This window comes from Gadus chalcogrammus, chromosome 9 (genome assembly GCF_026213295.1).
Source record: "Gadus chalcogrammus isolate NIFS_2021 chromosome 9, NIFS_Gcha_1.0, whole genome shotgun sequence".
NCBI classification, from domain to species: domain Eukaryota; kingdom Metazoa; phylum Chordata; class Actinopteri; order Gadiformes; family Gadidae; genus Gadus; species Gadus chalcogrammus.
The window spans coordinates 7,913,636-7,934,093 of NC_079420.1; the positions used below are offsets into that span (position 1 = coordinate 7,913,636).

Genomic DNA, 20,458 nt, shown 5'->3' on the forward strand with positions numbered 1-20,458 from the left:
GAACGACACGTGTGAATGAAAAAGAGACAGATGGAAGGATTTAATCGTCCTCCCCATCTCCACGATATTTGTGTTCATCACACAGGGTGGAGAAGACGCTGCTTGGATCCATGCTGAATTAGTTCATTTTCATCGACATGGCGGAGAGGGAGGGAGAAGGATAGATTGGTAGGACAGATGGGTGTTCAGCGGGGAGAATATAAAACAAGGAACACGAGGAGGAGAACTCGATAAGGTGTCGGCGAGATGGAGATCCATGGCAGGGGAAGTAACGACGAGGGCTATAAATCCACAACCGTGGCGCATGACAGGGGGAAGGAAAGAAAAGTTGGACAAGCCCACGGAAAGTAGATTCTGATGGAAAACCTGTGGAAAAAAGCAAGGCACTGGGAGCAGGAAAAACACGTTGGACAGACAGAGGAGAGGGAGGTTCATGTTTATGGAGAGGGGTGCTGGTGATGGTGGTGGGGAGAAGTGGTAGTTGTGGTGGCGGTGGTGGATGAGATGGCGGTGGTGGTGGTTGATGAGCTGGTAGAGATTGTGGTGGTCGAGGTGGTGGTAGTGGTGCTAATGTGGGGAGGGGGGAGGGGGTATAGAGCAGCAGTGAGGGAGATAACGAGAGGGGGTGGGAGTGATGTGAAAGGAGGAGAGGGGGTGGCGGTGTGATAGAGGGTGAAGAGTGGAGGACGGTGGATGGTGGATGGGCAGGAAAAGACAAAAGACAGACAGAAAGACGGACAGACAGACAGACAGACAGACAGACAGACAGACAGTCAGGGGATCTGTTAGGGGATGAAGACACAAGCAGATGCGCAGAGATAAGGCAGCCAAAGGATCAGCCCAGAGAGCCATGCACACCCAACTGCTTTAGCTGGAGCTCAGCAGGATGAGAAAGTCAGAGGAAGAGCGAACAGCACAAAGAGAGGTGGAGAGAGAGAAGGAGGAAGATTAAAGTGATAGACTGAGGGAAAAGAGGGAGGAGATACGAGCCGTATGAGTGAAAAAAGGAGAGAGAGAAGGAAGGCGGGAGGGAGGGAGGGGGGAAGGCCACCTCGTAGAGCGCATACAGCACGCGTGGAGCCGGTGCTACGGAGAACAAGAGAGAGGGAGGGAGGGAGGGAGGGAGGGAGGGAGGGAGGGAGGGATGGTGGGAGGAGAGAGGGAAAGAGAAGGAGGGGTTGAGGTATTTAAGCGCTGGAGCAGGACAGCACAGGCAAGCTCTGAACTCCCCGAGAGTGAAGGGAGGTGAGCGGGAAGGAGCAGAAAGCAGAACCCAGGGAAGAGGAGGACGAGGAGGACAGAACAGAGCGCTACACTTTTGCTTCGCTGTTCTTTCGGGGAGGCTTTTCTCCCGGGCAGCCCGACTCTCAGCGACAGACGCACTAACTTACTGACACGCACACGCACACTCTCCTGGAGCGGACCAACCTGTGGACCCAGAAGACCACCCTTTTTTGGATTCCTACCCGACCCTAACTTCTTCACCCCTTGCCCCTAGACCACCACCACCGCCACCACCCTCCCCAAGCCCCCTTAACCCTAACTACTTTAGCACGGCTCCCCATCGCTTCGCCTTGTTGTGCGAGGGCAGACTTGGAGCCATGGTGCGTGGGGCCTCTCTCAAGGGCGCCCTGGGCTGCACCCTGCTGGCTCTCATCCTAGGGAGCAGCAGCAGCATGGATTTGGGGGGTCCGCCCGCGGGCTTCTTCCCTCGCTTCAACCCCTTCTTCTTCCTGTGCACCCACCACGGGGAGCTGGAGGGCGCCGGACTAGCCGAGGGCGGGGCGGAGGTGCTCCTCACCTTCCAAGTGACCGGCAACCCCACCGCCTACACCCCCGGACAGGAGTACCAAGGTGAGCGAGTCCACCCTTCTTGTCCAGCCTCGCTTGCACCATCGTCGTATTGTGATGAAGAAATGCTTTTCTATCATCTCCAGCGTGTGTTTTGCTCAGTTCCGTACAGTTATGAAGAAAAATGGGTCCATCTAGGGTCGGATTAGGGAGATTAGTTGAAATTTGACATTTAAGTAGACTGTTTTGGATTTGTTACTTGTTATTTCAGGTTTTATGTTTTTTTATCATTATGTTATTTTTAATAAGGTTGTCTGGGAATCGGTCCATAACAGCTCTGGTTGTATTTTTAGAGAGAAAAAAAATCAAGAAAGCTCTTAAAATCAACGTTGCAACATGAGACATTTCGGTGAATACAAGTTGATTAAATTTTTATGAGCAGAAACATAGGATCTGCCAAAAGTAACGAAGCGTTTTGAAGATTCTCCCCCACGTTGGGAACACTGAATCACTGACAGAAGTGCGCCGCTTCTTCTCAGCAGGTGTTTTGCCTCAAAGATAATGGAGACTTGAGTTGTGTGTGTCCGTGTGTGTGTCTGCGCGTATGTGTGCGCTTGCGTGCGGGATATGCATGCAAGCGTGAGCTGTAGCGGTAGTTTGCGTGGGGTGGCTCCGGTTGGAAACGGGCGTTTATGTAACGGGAATAAGTACAGATGCCGAATGGGACTGTTGTTGAGCGCCGGGAGCGAGCTCCGGGAGCGCTCACACTCTCAGCTGTGATCCCGGCGCTCCTGTGTGTAGGAGGCTTCTCCACGGGACTAATAGAGAGACCCGCTGAATGAAGAAGGGAAGCGTAGAGGAGCAGGCGGGGGGGGGGGGGGGGGGAGCAGAACAATATGAGGACCAGAGAATATGATGAGCATAATTAAGATCATTATTCACTCGACACGGATGATTGCGGCCGTGCAAAGGGGTTTTTCACCTGCGCCATGTGACAAAGCAACACCTGGCCCGGAAGGATGTATGACCTCTGACCTCTCAGAGGTCTCCCACACGGACAGAAGGGGTCCGTCCCAGCGGCTGTTTCACTGTCTGATCTAAACACTGAGGACAACGACCCTTGCGGTCGACCCCCAGAGAGTAGATTAGTACAGGCTCTCCTCCACGAGATAACATTATCTTAACCTCGGCCGCGGATTCTCGGACATGCACGCATCCGGCAGCGCCTGTTTCTTTATTTATCGCTCATTTCCCCCCGGATTTATATACATACACTTTCTGTGTTTATATTGCATTACTAATCCGGTCTTGACTGTGTTTAGGCCAATTAGAGAACATGAAAAACACTGCTTTTAGTATTTCCCTGCTGGGGGGGGGACCCACTTCTGCCAGCACACAGTTCTCCATTATCATGGCAAATAAACCCTCTTCAATTCAATAAGGAAGCATTGAAAGGCGTTTGTGTAATTGTATATAGAAAGAGGAGGCTACAGCTAGAGGGGGAAACAGGAGAAGAGCCTGCAGAAAGCACTGTTATCCCTGGGCTGGAAATAACAGGCCGTCTCTCAGCCCTTCAGTCAAGCACCTCGTAAGCGGCTGTGTGGGGAGAGTGAGAGGGGAGAGATTTGAATAACTAGCTGGTGGATGGTAGGGATACGGAACGTGCAGAGAGGTTTAAATAATTAGCATTAGAAATGTGTTGGGCATGGAGGGGGGGGTTTAAATAGGGCCACGGCTGGGATGGGATGTGACAGAACAGGGGAGATTTAAATGATGGTGAGAGGATTGGGCTGGTAAGCCACAGCGACTGGAGCTTGTGTGAAATATATAAAAAAGCATGGTTCCACTCTGGTGATTTATTTTTCTATATTCTGGTACACAGCGACGGTTCATTGTTAAACGACTGGGTTCTGACTGCATTTGCCTTTCGATAAACGGATGAATGGCATAATGATGTGTGTACCCCTCACAATATAAATAAATGTGTAAGCTCTAAAAATGACCGTCGCCCCAGCCAATGGTAACAACTAATGCACAGGCCTGTGCATGTGCTCTGTCTGCCCGAAACAAATATTTTCTATGGTCTGTTTGAGGACTGGGGAGAGGGAGAAAGGGAGAGAGGGGGAGAGGGACATGGAGAAGATAGAGCCGTTGAGGTCTAACAGTGTAAATGTCCATGTGGAGTTTCTCTCAATGCATGCCACTTCTTGTTGCAAGACGCTCTTCGTCTTTGTTTTGGTGTATTTTCTGTGCCTAGGTACATTCAGCACCCTTGGCCAGCAGATAATATCATGTTTATCTGGATCTTTCCGCTCAGAGAGTTGCTGTTAGAGCTGGTGGGCGAGCAACTGGTGTCGAAAGACTAGGAAATGGAGAGAGAGAGAGTGCGGGAGAGAGAGATAGAAAGAGAGCAAGAGAGAACGCGAGAGCGAGAGGTAGGCAATCCAAATCGAAAAGTTGAGGGACAAAGGAACGTCGGAAAGAGATCAAAGCTGGAGGAGGGTTTTTTGTTATCATTATCATCGCGTCAGAAAAGGGAAAGGTGGATACAGGATGAAAGTATGCAGGACTTTTAACCCCTATCAAATATTCTCTTAGCGATAGAGGGTGGATCAGGGTTAGGGCAGGTCAGACCCAGATGGTGGATGACTCTGTGGGGCTGATGTTTCTGGCCTGACCCCGCCGCCTCTCGCTCATTGCCTTTGAATGATACGGCTGTGTGTGGGCAGTGGGCTGAATGTGTTTGTTTCTCAGTATACAAACTGTTGTAAGCATGAGGGGCTTGTGTGCGTGTGTTTGTGTATGTTTGTTGTGAGTGTAGCCTGTCTGCATCTGTGTGTGTGTGTGTGTGTGTGTGTGTGTGTGTGTGTGTGTGTGTGTGTGTGTGTGTTTGTATGTTTATTTGTGCATCTTTTTTGTCCACATAGATGGAACGTGTGTGTGTGTGTGTGTGTGTGTGTGTGTGTGTGTGTATGTGTGTGTGTGTGCGCTCGCATCTTCTTTATCCACGGATGGAACGAGTGATGAGAGGTTGTGTTACTTCGTGGGATGTGCTAAGCGCTAGGCCTTGCGGGTCACACCGGACCGCTTACAAACAAATACACAAGCAGGCGGTAAACAACCGCCAAGGGGGAATAAAAGCAATGAAAGAGAACTAGGAATGAAAGGTTGACCCACGGTTAACTCGTATACAGTAGCCCGGAAAAACACTACACCAGCATAGTGTAAGGTCGGACGCCTTCACCGATCCGTCAACAGAAAGAGAGGAGCAGAGAGAGGATTATTCTGCCCTTTGGCCTTCTGCTCTACACCTACACAAGACATTAGGGCCGCCACGGTCGACACACACGATGCACGTCGCTCTCACCGCAGCAAGCACTATTGGAAAACAAGCATAAAGTTTCACGAACAACATGGTTTTGTGTATAGAGTAGATCCTTGTGCAGGACTCAGTTGGTCTCCTCAAAGAGGGAGTTTGGGACCATATTGGTGACGATGGGAGCGTCAACATACAGTGTTGTGCGGCACAGGGAGATGAGGTGTGGTGTCAAAAGAGAATTGCTGGAAAAAAAAGATGGAGGAGCACAGAGAAGGGAAACGGGGCCAACGAGATTGATTGTGTGACGGGAAATTACTAGAAATGTTTTTTTGCTCCGGATTTCATCTTGGCTTGCGTTGTGGGGTGTGTAAGTGGAATACAATGGAGCAGTCATGTTTGTTATGTCGGCGTGTTTTGTCTGCTTAGTCTGAAGGGTTTGTGTGTATTGTATGGGCTCAATTCCCTTTCATGCCGGTTGTTCATTTGCATATTCTTTGAGTATGAATATATATATAAACGTTTTTTCATCTGTAGGCGTATGCTATTGTATCGGAGTGTGTCAAGGTCATTTACGTCAGCATTAGGCAGTGATAAGAGGCCTTCAGAGACACACATACAGGTAGATCCCCCCACTGAAGTTAATGGGCTACAAATCTATTGTGCTGTGGCGTGGCTGAATTGGCCGGGCATAATGAATGGGATTCAACAGGGTTTCTGACAAGGGTGGGGGTGGTGACAAGGGAGCAGGAGCAAGTGACAGAAGGGCTAACAAGGGAAGCGCTGTACACAGGCCAGGGCTGAATAAAACGACCACCGCTAATCTGTCAAAGATGCCTGCGACAGTCCCCCATCCCGTGGGGCCTTTTCATGTGCAAATTATTTGAGTTGGCGCAGAGTAACGATCGACGTCTCAAGGAAAAAATGGAATTCATAATGGAAACGTTTGGATCATGGCAGCACCACGCAGCGCCACCGCGCTCGCGTTCGCGACTAAAAAGATAATCGATTTTAATTGGAAACAATTAGAATACTTCCAGCTGTCCACGGCCCAACCGCGGCCGTTCCTCGTCACCGCGTGCAGACACAGGAAACCCATTATCCAAACTTGAGGAGTTGATTGCTTGTCGCGGTGGAGATTTCACTGTGAGTGTGCCGTGGACCGCAGTCTGCGGAGCCACAAGCCACACGTGTCCGAGTGAAGGGCACTGATAGGCGGCCAGACAGAGCGGGAGGGGAGAGAGATAACTGCAAACAAAGAGTCGAGTTAGGTCATCCTCCTCAGCAGGACTTCAGGGGAAACCCAGAGCCATCTTAAGTGCTCCAAGCTGTGGGGCAACAGTGGGTTTTGATAATTGATTGATCGATGCTGCACTGAACCCCATTTGTCTGCTTTGGCAGCAGCAGCGGCAGCCCCATGAATGTTGCCTTTTGCAAAATTTAACCCGTGAAAGGACCGTTGCATGTCTGCTCTTTGACCCTTGATCCTTGCGGGATATTTCTGTGAAAGCTTTCTTTTCTGGGCGTTATCAGGCCGGAATTGCGGTCGGTGAGAACCAACAGCTCCCGTGAACGTACACTTTTTATTTCTTTTTTAGCTAACGTGCAGCCGAAGTAACGTATTTATGAATTTAAAGAGTCAGGGAGAGAGCGGCAGGTTTGTTACGCTGAGGTAGGTATCGGCCAGTGAACCATGGCGTGAGGACAGCAGACTGGCCTAGTTTTCATGCAGTTTAGGGGGGCCGGGGGGGCCGTGAGAGATGGGGGAGGGCTGCTCAGGGGGAAAAGGGGTTAATGGTTTAATAGGGCTCTCTCATACACTTGAGGATGCAGACCTGATAATAGCACTGGCACTTTTGAGAGAGCATCGAACCCCAAAGCATTCTTTTAGTTTTGCTCCAGCTTTTCATCCGCCCGCCTCCTGCTAGTTACGTCTGAATAGGTCAGTACTCTGGCGAGGGAGAAGTGTGTCAAGTGTTTCAGTGTTTGTGTGGGCGTGCCGGGGGGGAGTGGTTGGGTGTTGCGGCCTTCATATTGTGCCCTCCAGACAGTGAATGATGAACCATTACAAAAAAAGATCCAAAACCCATTGTATCACTCGCGATGTCCCCGCCATTATCCTTCAATCAGGGAACAGATGGGCGGGGGGGGGGGGGGGGGGGTTGAAATGAGAATGGATATTCATAGGGAATCTTCCTTTTGTCATACGCGCATGCCCGGCCATGCGCACAACCCTTCAATCTACGGAGGTGATTCATCATATCAGTCGGACAGGTCAGCCCGTTCCACTGGCTAACCAATAATGTGTTGATCAACCTCCAAAAAGAAAGGTCCTTGTACAAGGCAGCATGATTTTACTCAAAAAAAGGATTCATATTCTTGGTTTCACAAATCAAAGGAGTTGATGGGGCAGATCCAATTTGAGTGGTCAGTGGATATTTCACTGTGATAGACCACAGCCTCAATGTCTGGTCAGCCCCATGCATGAGTCACATTTCTGGAAATGTAATTTACTGCGTCAGGGCGCAGCAACACTGTTGGCCTTCGCCTCAACGGTGCCAACATGATGCCAGGTGTGTGGTGGAGTGAGCGATGGAAGGTGCCAGGGAGACGATCCATGCCAGGCAATGGGTTTTTTCTCTCTGTGCCAGCCAGATCGGCTAAGGAGAACAAGAAACACACATTATTCATTTCCCCCTGTCCCCGTTTTCACTTTGCAGCAATAATAACGAGCAAAGGGGAGTTGCATTTTCAGCAGGGAGATGGGTGTGCGTGCGTATCGTTATTTTCAGGATGATGGGTTTGTGTTCCCTTCTTTTGGGCCTGGGCAGAGCAGGGATGCCTGTTTTGCTCATAATATAGGGCTACGTTGTTGTGGCAGGCATCCTAGACTCCCACCTTCTGTCCCTGTTTTTAACCTTTTTAAATTGGTGTTTTGAACCAGGGTGGAGTTAAGGAGATGTACATTCAGGAATATGCAATGCACATCGAGGCCTCTGCGTCCTCCATGCTAGGCACATTTCCTCAGACCACACAGCGAGTACAGGTTGTCAGACATTCGGTAATGCATTCAATACGCTGTTCGAGCCCAAGAGAAACAATTATTCAAATGCTATCCATATGGCTATGGAAATCCATAATGTAACCGGCTGTAGTGTTGGATTTGACATTGTCCAAATCACTATGTTAACTGACAAAGAGAGAAAATAGTCTACATCCCAGATAACAACCTATCCTCATCCACCCAGCAGTACACGCCTGCGTGGTTCCACAACAAACACATGGCACACACCCCTCTCAAGTGTAATTAAACCGCTCTTTATTGCCAAATAACAGTTTCCTCTCTTTTCGTCTGCCCCTTTGATGTCTGCGTGCAAACTCTGAACCAGGTTGTAAACACACAACCAGGATGATTTAGTCTCCTCTTTTGAAGAAGAAAGCCCAAACTCAAGGAGTGAATATGCCATTATGGCTTCAGTGTGTCTATGTAAAACTCATGCTAATTTACCCCCGGCTAAATCTACCTCGGAACAATGGGCCACTGTTCATTCTCCCCAAGCGGCACCGAGTGTCTCTAAGCCTCCCTCCGACGACTGATTGGTCCTCTCTGCCCTCCCATGCCTCCTCCCTTGCTCCGCTTGCCGGCCTTGCCTGCTTGTGGGGCTTCGTTCCCAGCCCTTTCTGATTGGCGTGTCGGCATTGCCCATGGCTTCCTTGCCGGGAACGGAGCTGCTGTTGAAGGGGGATTGTGTGGCGCTTGCCTGCCTCCCTCTTCTCCTCCTCCTCCTGTTCTCGACCCCCCCCCCCCCCCATCCCCCATCGCCCTTGGCACCTCCATTGAGGGAACTGTAATCCCGGCTTGGGGGGGGGGGTGTAGTGTGTCACCGGTGCTGATAGCATTCAGAGGGGGCCATGTACGGCCCGGACAGACACACTACAGAGGACGGGGACGCTGGAAGGCTGGCCTGGTTACTGGCTACGTGGCGCGTGGCACCCCCACAGATTAGCCCCACTTGGTGAGAACCCCCCACCTCCCGCAGCAAACCCCCATTCAAACAAGCAGGCCCACTCGGCACAGGGAGACACAGCAGCCTGGAAAGGGGAGATTACACATGAGTGTGTGTGCGACCGCACACACACACACACACACACACACACACACACACACACACACACAAGTGCACGCCGAAGGGGCAAGATGGATGGGGTGGTCATAGGGTGGAGGGTAACCATGGTGGACGTTGATGTCCTGCGATGAATGAATGAAAGAATGAATGAATAGATTTCTGGTTCCGCCCAGTTGTAGCGTGCACAATGACTGTACAAACGTGTTCTTTATTAGAGGAGGAAGACCCTTACTTTTGGAATGGATGATCTGGTGGTTTGATACTTGAGATACTGAGAATGCAATCGCAAGAAGGAATGTCTGTTCCTGTTGTGGTTGGACGTGATTGCCAAGACAGGCATGCATGCAAACGCACAATAACTAACAGAGATGTTTTTCTCCCAGGTAAACAAAAGGTGTGTTTAGAAAGCCAAGCCAGAGGCTGTTTGGTTTTAGCTGAATAAAGATGTCTGGTTCCGCTGTGGGTCTGAGTATTCTCTGGAACCCAGCTCACTGGGATCGGATTGCCTCTCATGAGTGACTTGTGGATCGAGCTGTGAGTGAGTGAGACATATAACGAGGCCTGAGACACAGAGAGACGGAGAGAGAGGGAGAGGGAGAGGGAGAGAGAGAGAGAGAGAGAGAGAGAGAGAGAGAGAGAGAGACGGAGAGAGGGAGAGAGGGAGAGAGAGAGAGAAAGAGAGAGAGAGAGAGAGAGAGAGAGAGCGCCTGCATTTCCTCTGGTCCTGACATGGGTTGTGTTCACATTCTCCAGTAGACATTCCGTGTCTACTTCCACATTCACCCTGGTGTCCTTGTTACTTCTCTTTCAGTGGTCAAATGCATGTTGCTCTGGGGCACGTCAACCACTTAATGTACAGTCAAGTACAATTTTATGGATCCCGGCTCAGTCAATGATTTAATGTGGAGCAGAAGAGGTGGCCACAGACTTCCCTTTCTGCCACTGCAGTCAATTACTCTGGGATCGACCGTAGGAAATGAGGCTGGCTCTCACCCCACACCTCGGCAATCACCACAGTCCCCCAGCCCAGGTCCCACACGCCGAGATGGCAAATACCAGTTACCCAGGTGCAAATTGAGTCCCGTGTCCCACTGCGTTAATGGGCCTGAACTGTGTTGTCACAACTGGTTTTGGTTTCCTCTCTTGAAATCCCTTTGGCTTTGTCAGGGTACAGATTTAGGAAATTGGTCACACGTTACAGACTGTTTGATTCATTGTTTAGACATGGATACTGTATAATTTACGCCGGTGTATCCTCCGTGATAGGATTATTTTTTCTCATTTTCTTTCCTACATCGCTAAAGTTCCCTTAGTAGTGTGAGTTTCACACTATTTATTGAAGGGAACCTATGAAAGGGGAGAGAAAAGAGGATCAGGGTGAGGGATGTAGGGGAGATGGGGGGGAGAGGGAAATAAGTATTGGGGGAGGGAGGACAGGAACTGGGGTGGGGGGGGGGAGCTGTTAATTACGATGATGAGTGGCATCTTGTTTAGCTGTGTAAGGCTGTCAGGGGAACAATTCTGCATTGACCAACCGTCAGCAGTGAACATCTTGTCTTTCATTATGGCAGCTAGTGTCATTTGAAATCAATTTGACCACACACACACTCATACACACACCCATAGCATGCGCCCTAAGCCAACTTTCTTGAATTGAGATGTTCACCGAAGACATTGTCAGGTGATCCATTGGTTTATATTGGAAAATCAATTCTAATTTATCGATTTAAACTCTTAACATGTTATTCTTCTTAGTTTGGTTTTATTTATCAGTTTATTAATCACAAAGCCCTGGACGTTTTTATCGTAGGCATAAATAATGCAGCAGGTGCAAAATAGATACAAATAAGTTGTTAAACCAGGAAAGATGATAGGAGAGATCTATCAGTGTGAATGTGAGCCAGGGAGAGGCTGAGTAGGATGTAAGGTAAACCTCTGTGTGGTGCAATGGCTACATATTTCATCTTTAAGCTATTAGATTTGGATGATTTGGATATAGTTGTCACCCTGGAGCCAGCTCTAGGCAGAGATGGCACTGAAGTTCCATTGTATTTGTGTGCGTATGTGCGTGTGTGTGTGTGTGTGTGTGTGTGTGTGTGTGTGAAGTCAAAGATACCTGACTTTTGTTTCAGGTGAGGGGTGAAAACATGTTTATTTTGAAGTGACAGCGTACACAAATGAATGATAGCAATCAAGCCAATTGTTTGATTATAAAACGTTCATAATTATTGTACCAATTTGCGATAGGTTAATGATTACAATCAATTATCATTATCTGCCTCATGTAGAGATAGTATTGCTTTTCATTCCTGGTTGCTTACTAGCAAGATGCAGTCAAATATATGTAGTTCATCTCTTTGTTCTTGTGTCTTGGCTGTTTCTCTATGTTTCCCCTGGAGGTTAAGTCTTTTATTGCGTTTGTGGAAAACAAACACTTAACTGACTTTTTATCCTCTGAAGAAAGTGTGACGTTTTTTAATCTTGTTTGGAATATTTTAACTTTTGTATAAATAATTCATCGAGCGCGCCATAACTCATATTTTGGCTTGGATACATGACTGAATAAATGGAACATCATTTATGAAACATTTAGCAAAAACATTTATGTAGTCTGGTCCCAACTTTCTACAACAGCAACTATCTATCTAACCAGTCTTCATCAGTGAGATATTTATGTGGTAGATATTTATAATTCTATAGTTTATGTAATTCAACGTGTGTGGTTAAGCTACTATGTGTATTTGGTTTGCAGGGAATGACAACATAATAAGAGATGACTGATTGTTGTGCCTAAATTAATCTGCTTGTAGGTATAGAGCATGATCGATTAATCTTAGGAAAGGTTGTAATTAAAGATTTTAATTTTCTCATGTAATAGATTGATACTGGAGGCTGCGTAGAACTATTTGACAAATGGTGAAATTGTAATTAGTCTCCATGACAAGTAACACATTCACAGACATACAAGCCCACACACACACTTTAAGGTACTCTAAACACAAGTGATAATTCACTTGGAAAAGGGGAGCTCAGAAATGGGCGGGAGGTTCAGAAGGTGGGTGGATGGATGGATGAACAGATGGCTGTATGAACGGATGAATGAGTAGGGGGTTGGATGGATGGATGGATTAAACTGAGGTATAAAAAAATGGATGAACGGATGGATGGGTAGCTGGATGAATGGATGGAAGAAGTAGTTTCTCTGTCAGAGGAGTCGGATGGATGGAATGATGGATGAATGGATGGATGGATGGATGGAGTGATGGATGATATAGTGATGGATGGATAGATGATGGACTGATGGATGGATGGATGGATGAATTCAGTGATGGATGGAGCGAGCAATGAATCAAGTCATTTCTCTGAAGAGTTGAACACATGGTGTTGATCAACACTCCAACACTCGACCTGACCGTCACCAAGCAACAGAGGCTCATTCTGTTCATGATACACATAGAAATACACACAGAATCATACAAAACATATACCCCACGTCCCACCAGTATAGAAATACACACAGAATGATACAAAAATATATCCCCCACAGCCAAAAGGCAGAAATACACAAAACATGTACCTCGACCCCCACACGCAGAAACATAGAAATGTTTTATCAAGTTGGAATACAATGGCATTATGTGAGGAAAGGAGAGCTTCGGTGACTGCTGTTCAATGTGGCTCTATGTTAACTCAGTACTCCTCAGTATTTTTTTGGGGGGGGCTTCTACTCATTATGATTAATTTTATTTTAATGCTTGATTTTATTGATGAAGACCAGGTCCAGATCAGAGGGCTGTAGCTCGTCCAATACCTCTCAGAGATTCTATATTCTTATAGACAAGCGCTCTTTTCTGAGCGAACATCTGCCTGCTGCTCCGGGCCTGTGTCCGACTGAAGCGATGAATAATGATCAAAGTGGGGAGAGCGAGGATCCGGAGTCAAAGCCAATCTCAGGTAAAGGGAGAAAGCCTTTGAGTTGTCGCAACACGCTCCCTGCCGCGGTTTAGCGAGAAAACAAGCGAAAAGACAAGGTTATCTCGGGCCTTTGTGTTTTCGAGATATAAATCCTGGATAGAACCCGCCTTTTGCCTCACATGGCTAGGGGTAAACTTTCTGCAAAAAAAGAAGACTACCTATTCTGCACAAAAAAACGGAGTACATACTCACATGAACACAATATGTGAAGGCATTCGCTTTGAAAAGTGCATCCAGAAATATGCAACTTGCAGTCGTTCACATAAGACAAGGCACATAGACGAACATGAACATCCTCCTACAAACAGCCAAGCACACAAACAGACAGACACACATACACACACACACACTCACGCCCACACACACACACACACACACACACACACACACACACACACACACACACACACACACACACACACACACACACACACACACACACACACACACACACACACACACACACACACACATACAGTGTGTCTAGTCATAGAGAAGCACACTAAAGTGTGATTCTGAGGCAGATTATGTGTGAGGAACAGGATGCTTGTGACGAAGCTGCCTCTTCATTCCTGTTTTGCTCCACGGCTGTTGCAGGCCTGAAGCCAAGTTCCCCCGCCAGAAATGGCTTCAGCTATTTACCTCCAAATCCCAGTGGCTTGATCTTTCTCCGTGGCCAGAGAGAGCCAGCAAGATGAAGGAATCGCCCTTCAACGTCATCACCTATTTCCAAGTGTTACAGCACTAATGTCCACCTCCATTTCATCATTGCAATCCATCCAAAGATGATAGATGTGGCTGCAATACACAAGAGCAAGCAGATGCGTGCTTATACCACCATCTAGTCAATTTGTGAAACACGGAGGTGATGGCGTGGACAAGTGGAACATGTACAACATGTAGAAGCTGGAAGGCTGTTCTGGGGCCTCTCTGTGATCTTTGGTTTCACAGCAGCAGATGGCAGAGCCAGCAGGCCAGGATGGTGCCAGAAGGTTACGCAATGGAATGATGCCTTCAGAACCTGACTGGAACACCGCATGACACATATATGTGCAAAAAAGAAAAAATCATCTCGCACAACAACAACAACCGTTGACAGACATTTGAACCATACTGCACACAATTAGTCCTCTAAAGTCAGCCAATCAGAGTCGAGGATCTTCATGCCACCCTGTTAAACCTATAAAAGGCGTCATGGCTGAAGGCCAGAGCGGTGCCTCCATCAACAAACAAGAGCCCTTTCTTCTCGGTGCCATGCACAGGTGACAGTTTGAACGGTTTCAGTGATCTCAGGGGGTAAGAGGCACCCCGACACTGAAGGAACAGATGGGACACAGAGCCTCCCCATGGCCGGCTCTCTATTTCCTGGACCTCTCTGGGTCGTCTCTACTCCTGCCAAGGGGATATGGGTCAGGTGGCCCCGCTATCTTCATCCATCTCGCTGCCAGAAGCTCTCGGTACGTGGGACGGAAAAAAAATAGGGTTAGGGAACTTCTGATCCTACGGTGTGGCTCTGAGTCTGGGGTCTCCGAGTCATGATTCCCAGCAGCGGAGGGTGTGACCGTGGCTGCAGCCCAGGCTGCCCACACTGGCTGGCCCCTCCAGCCCAGGGCTCAGAGGGCGTGGACGGGGACCAGCCGTACGCCTGGGGAACACGGGGTGTGGGTCTCTCTGCACACGTAGAACAGAGGGGGAGCTGTTCAGCTTGTGCCAAGCGCGAGGGGAACTTTACTGTAAGCGGACAAGGCATGAATCTAATCCGATCCCCCTCCATGTGAGCCATGTGCCGGTTCCATGGCCCAGCCCTGGAGCCGCGATGCCAGCCCAGACTCTTGCCTAAGTCTGAGCTCATGGTGCCATACGCCTCCGTCTACTGGGTCGGCCCTGTTTGGCCGCACACAAAGGAGACCGCATTGACGCCGTGTCCCAGATATTGATTAAAACCACCACTTTTTTCCATAATGGATTTTCCCAATGCATCAATCCTAATCGGAACCACCACGAAGTGGAAAGTTTGGACCCGGAAAGGTCCAAAGTAAAAATTTTGAAAATACATTGAGGTTATATGTTATAATTCATGTTCTGTCTAGCTTTGCTGTGGTAGTGCATATGCACTACATATTTGTTATTTAGTAGATGTGTGTCTGTCTGTGTGTGTCGGCGTGTGTGTGTGTGTGTATGCGTGTGTGTCGGCATGTGTGTTTCTGTGTGTGTGTTTGTCTGTCTGTGTGTGTCAGCGTGTGTGTGTGTGTGTGTGTGTGTGTGTGTCGGCGTGTGTGTTTCTGTGTATGTTTCTGTGTGTGTGTGTGTGTGTGTGTGTGTGTGTGTGTGTGTGTCGACGTGTGTGTTTGTGTGTGTGTGTGCGATTCTGCTCGGCTGGTGCTCCTGGTGGGTAGAGAGAAGAGAAGAGGCCCCGGGCACATCAATAGTTGAACAGGAGTAGGGCTGTGTGTGTCTGTAATGAGGCATACCACATCACATCATCAATATTACATTCTAGCTATGGGCATAAGAATGTGCTAGAGTGTGCTATGTGTTGTTGCGTGTGTGTGTGTCTGCTCTCATATATTGGAAAAATATGTGCTTATATTTATATCGAGTGTCCGTGTGCGTGTGGGTGTTTTTTATTTCTTCTCCCGTTTGCGTCTTATGTGTTTGAGTGTATTATATTTGTGTGTCTGCGTGTGTGTGCGCACAGGTTTTGAAAATGTGTGGCATGTCGTAGTATAGGGCCCTTAAGGATGGTTAATGCTTGTATCAACTGTTGAATGTGGTTAAAACTGGTTATCACACTTCACACTATCAAACTAGGTGAATCAACTTAATTTCCTTCTTCTCTACCTCTAATTATGGAATGGTATAAGGGTGGGTCGCAATAAGAAGGGCAGATTTTCGCTGTGACATTTAGTAGTGGATATGGTTGAATTACAGTGAGGCCTCCCATTACATTTTCTCTGTTTTTAAAGACATGACTTGGAAGCTGCCTTTTTCTGTGCATTGTCTGTATTTAAGTCCTCACTACACTTTGACTCCCGTTGTGTCAACTTGATGTGCTAAAGAATGAATTCAAGAGCTTTGGAAAAACACAACACCAACACCTGATCTATCGTAAAGTTGTCTTTCAATTTCTCTACCTCTCTCTCGCACGCATACACACAGGTACATTCCTGTGAATGTGTTTGACTCTGTTTGCATGTGAACACACACCCACACGTGCACACACACGCATACACACACGCAAACACACGCGTTTGTGCGCGCGCACACACACACACACACACACACACACACACACACACACACACACACACACACCGGACACACACACGTTCAAACATTCACACACAAAGATCGGATAATTGCATCTGAGTTGATCTGATTGGCCGATCCGTTGGGTGCGATCCACCATTGGTGGGGGGGGGAGGGGGTGGGTGGGTGAGATGGGGCCAGTTGATGTGTTAGAGGCTTGTTTAAATTATTGAGATCTTTCATCTGTATTGATCCACGCAGCACGGCCCTCTGTGGAGCTCTATACCCCCGACCCCCTGTCTGTGCCTCCACCTTCTAACCCCACCACTCCATCCGCCTCCACCACCCTCTCTGCATCAAACACAGCTCAGGGCAGGTGCACAACTTCCATGGGGTCGAAACTGATATAAAACCAGCAGTAGGTAGGAGAGAGAGTGCGAGAGAGAGAGAGGGAGAGAGAGAGAGAGAGAGAGAGAGAGAGAGAGAGAGAGAGAGAGAGAGAGAGAGAGAGAGAGAGAGAGAGAGAGAGAGAGAGGGTAGGACGAAGAAAGACAAAGAGAGTGAGGTGCAAGCATAACAAAAATGCACGCTTCAGGGTGTATCAGTGTGTGCGTGCTCTTGTGTGTGTTCATGTGGAGGTGTGTGTGCTGGTTTGCACATACATCATTGTTGGATGAGGTTAGTGGGAGTGTAGAAATTACAGTATTGTATGTATGGAGGGACGGTATAGCCTCCGGTTTAGTGCATTCAGCCCGGTCCATTAATCCATTACATACCGCATCACACCTTGGCCCCAGCTCAATGCATCATATGTAGGCACTGAAAATGGGTTTCACCACACACACGAGAACGGATATGTGAAATAGACAGAGCATTCTCTGCAGCAAATATGTGCGCATGCAGTGCGTGTAGTAATAATCACTTGTTAATTAGTGTTAGGGCTGGTGAATAATTCATTATTATCCATTCTCCTGAGTGTATTTTATTTTCATGAAATGAAGATGTCGTCTTATCGTGTTGACATTGTGTATATGAACGATGAGATATGCGATTAAAATGATGAATGATTTTTATATGCTTCAATGTAGAAAAATGGCCCCCTAATTATTATACAATTTTCCATATCTGCCAGCCCTATTTGTTATGTTATGTTATTTTAAATGTAAAGAATATCTAGCTCTCATGTTTTGGAAGTGTTGACGTTTTTGTTTGCTAGTGGCACATGTTTACATCTCTAGGTGGCTTTCACAGCTCTATAATATGACAAATCACAACTCAGCAATTCTATCTGCAGACTAATTACCAGACATGGGCTGTTCGATCTGCTTAAGCAATCGTAAAAAAAAAAACACAGACAGAAAGACAAAGAAACCTCTGTGCAGTATACACACTCTGAGGCATGAAGACAGACACCGACTGACCACATCGGGCTTACAACAACATTAACAAAATCAACAACAATGTCTAGGAGCAACCCAGACAGACAGACAGACAGACAGACAGTCAGGCAGACATACAGGCCACAGAGGAGTCTGCACTGCCCACGGTCTTACTCCTCTGAAGACCCCAGACCTGAGGAATACATGCCCTCAGACCAGACGGAAAGGTCTTAAATACACCTCAACACGTTCGGGCCAGTCGACCAAAACCTCCCGTGCGTCAAGCCTATATATCTCCTCCAGATCTCGCAGCGTTTTTTTTCTCTCCCTCTTCCCTCAAAACAATGGGATCTCAAGAGAACCACTCCTTCCTGTTTGGCCCCAAATGCTTTGGATGATCCCTGCGTGTTCACAAGACCGCGGGAGGGAGCTAAGCATTCTGCTGCTGCTGACACGCAGAACCTCATTTCAGACTTCTTCCCCCTCTTGCCACATGATCTGTCTGGCTGGAGGCCGGCCAGCCGGGGAGATCTTTCCCTCCAGCCGATGGAGAACAGAGTTCTCCTGTGTTGCTGGTCCCATCGTTCAGGGCCTTTGTTTACCGGATCGATACGTCGCTCGAGGGTGCAGTGAGCTATGGAGCCCTACCCCTGGATCAGTCACCCAGGGGGGGGGGGGGGGGGTGGGGGGGGCCTTGCACGTCTGGTTTACACTCTGATGGAGTACCGGGCTCGGCCGGGCTACCGCAGCTGCAGCCAATTAGCTCATTAATCACCTCTATTAGGACGGGATGGCCGGGTTCGAACAACGTCATTTTCTGATGTTCTTTCTTTGGGACACGTCTGTTCGTCAGCCACACATGCGCGCGCACACATGCACGCACACACACACACAGATGAGTCTCTCCTCTCTCAACCTTGTACCTGCCGGTCAGAGCTCGTTAGCACCTGCGCTCTGTGCTCATTAGCAGCCCAGTTTGCTACATTGATGCGGTGCGGTGTGTGGAATACGCTAGCTGTCACATTCATGTACCTCAGGACTGACTCATTAACTCACCAGGCCATCCCGGCTGGGGGCCGACCCGCAGCAGTGTAAAGACCTCTGACACCGGCCCTCAGAGTAGATGTTCATCAGCGTTAGCGCCTTAGACATCCTTCAACCAAACATCGATCCAGATCGGTTCATGAGACCATCATGTTCTACTTTATGATGTATTTCGACTGAGACTGGCATGTATTCGTTCTAATTTGCGTGTGTGTCTTTCTCCTCTCTCCTCAGTGACCATCTCGACCAGCACCGTGTTCGATGGCCTGCTGGTGACCGGGCTCTACACCTCCACACCAGTGCAGTCGGCTCCCATCCCTGCCCCTGCGGCCTTTGGCTTCAGTAAGTCACCAGCGCACTCCCACTCTCCCACACCAGAGGCCTTTCCCATTGCTCATCGTTGTTTTGCATGAAATGTTTTGGTAAATCCAAAAGTATATAAAAAATTGGATTGTTGTTGTGTCGTAAGCCATTTTACATTTATCCATCGCTCAAGTGACCAGAACAGAATTGTTATGACAGGCCCTGATAAATGGCCTGGCCCACTGTAGCAATGTAGGCTTGAGAGAGGGAGAGAGACACAGGGAGACACTGATTGGGAGATGGAGAGCCACAGAGAGGGTAGGGAGAGGGAAAGGGAGGGAAAGGGAGAGACGGAGGGGGAAACAGAGACACAGACAGGGACAAGGAGAGACACAGAGAGAGAAAGGGAGGGACACAGAGAGAAAGGAAGAGACAGGGTGAGACAGAAAGAGGGAGAGGAGGAAAGTCAGTCATGGGTATTATGAAATGAAACCAAGCATAATTTGGCGTGGCCCTAGAACAAAAGACCATATAAACACACCAAACCACAATAGGCAGATTAAAGAATAGTAATATAAATAAATATCAACAACTCCAACTGGGTTGCATAGACTTCTGTTTATTTTTTTGATATATTTATACTACACACAAAAATATATTTGCAGTCTACTCATCCAGAGAAAACACCTTGCTGCCATTTCAGTATGAAACACAATGTCTCTCGACTTGGTATGTGTGCGGACGCCGAACAGACCCCGGTGCATGGGCTGGGCTGGGGTCGGGGTGGATGAGGGTTTCTGGGCTGAAGGATTAGTCATGCAGAACTCCCATACGGAACGGGACAGTCGGTGTGGGACAGGGCCAGCAGACGGGTGCACCCTGACTAACCCTATGCTGTTGTTGTTGTTGTGTCAGATCTGACATCACCGCATCCACCACAGCTTTTGTAACCGATGATTCACAATGTGTGTACCCCAATCTACAAATATTTGGTAGTTTGTACTATTATATAAATAAGGCTAATACAAGATCCATAAATACTAATTTTTAAGTTGTGTCTTGTAAAATTATATTCCCACTCACTTTCAGAATATCATTTAACAGGCTATACACATTAGTGGATCTCGTGGGATTTTTTGTCCAATGCGTACTGGTGCTGATATTTAAAAGAAAAGAAGCTGTAAAATATGGATGCGTAGATAGCATACACCTGAAGAGAGCAATATGCAATTCAAAGGAAATGAGTTACAACCCACAGAAGCCACAAACGTAAT

General features: G+C 48.0%; 1 protein-coding gene across 2 annotated transcripts in view; it reads left to right on the forward strand.

The window, feature by feature from the left end:
• The first annotated feature begins 1,235 nt into the window (after positions 1-1,235).
• reln (reelin) overlaps positions 1,236-20,458 on the forward strand; it is a 106,202-nt gene continuing 86,979 nt past the window's right edge. For both annotated transcript variants that reach the window (XM_056598412.1, XM_056598413.1), the window contains exons 1-2: positions 1,236-1,854; positions 19,116-19,223. In XM_056598412.1, coding sequence (XP_056454387.1) covers positions 1,602-1,854; positions 19,116-19,223 — 361 coding nt within the window. In that variant the 5' untranslated portion in view covers positions 1,236-1,601. The remainder of the gene's footprint in view (positions 1,855-19,115; positions 19,224-20,458) is intronic.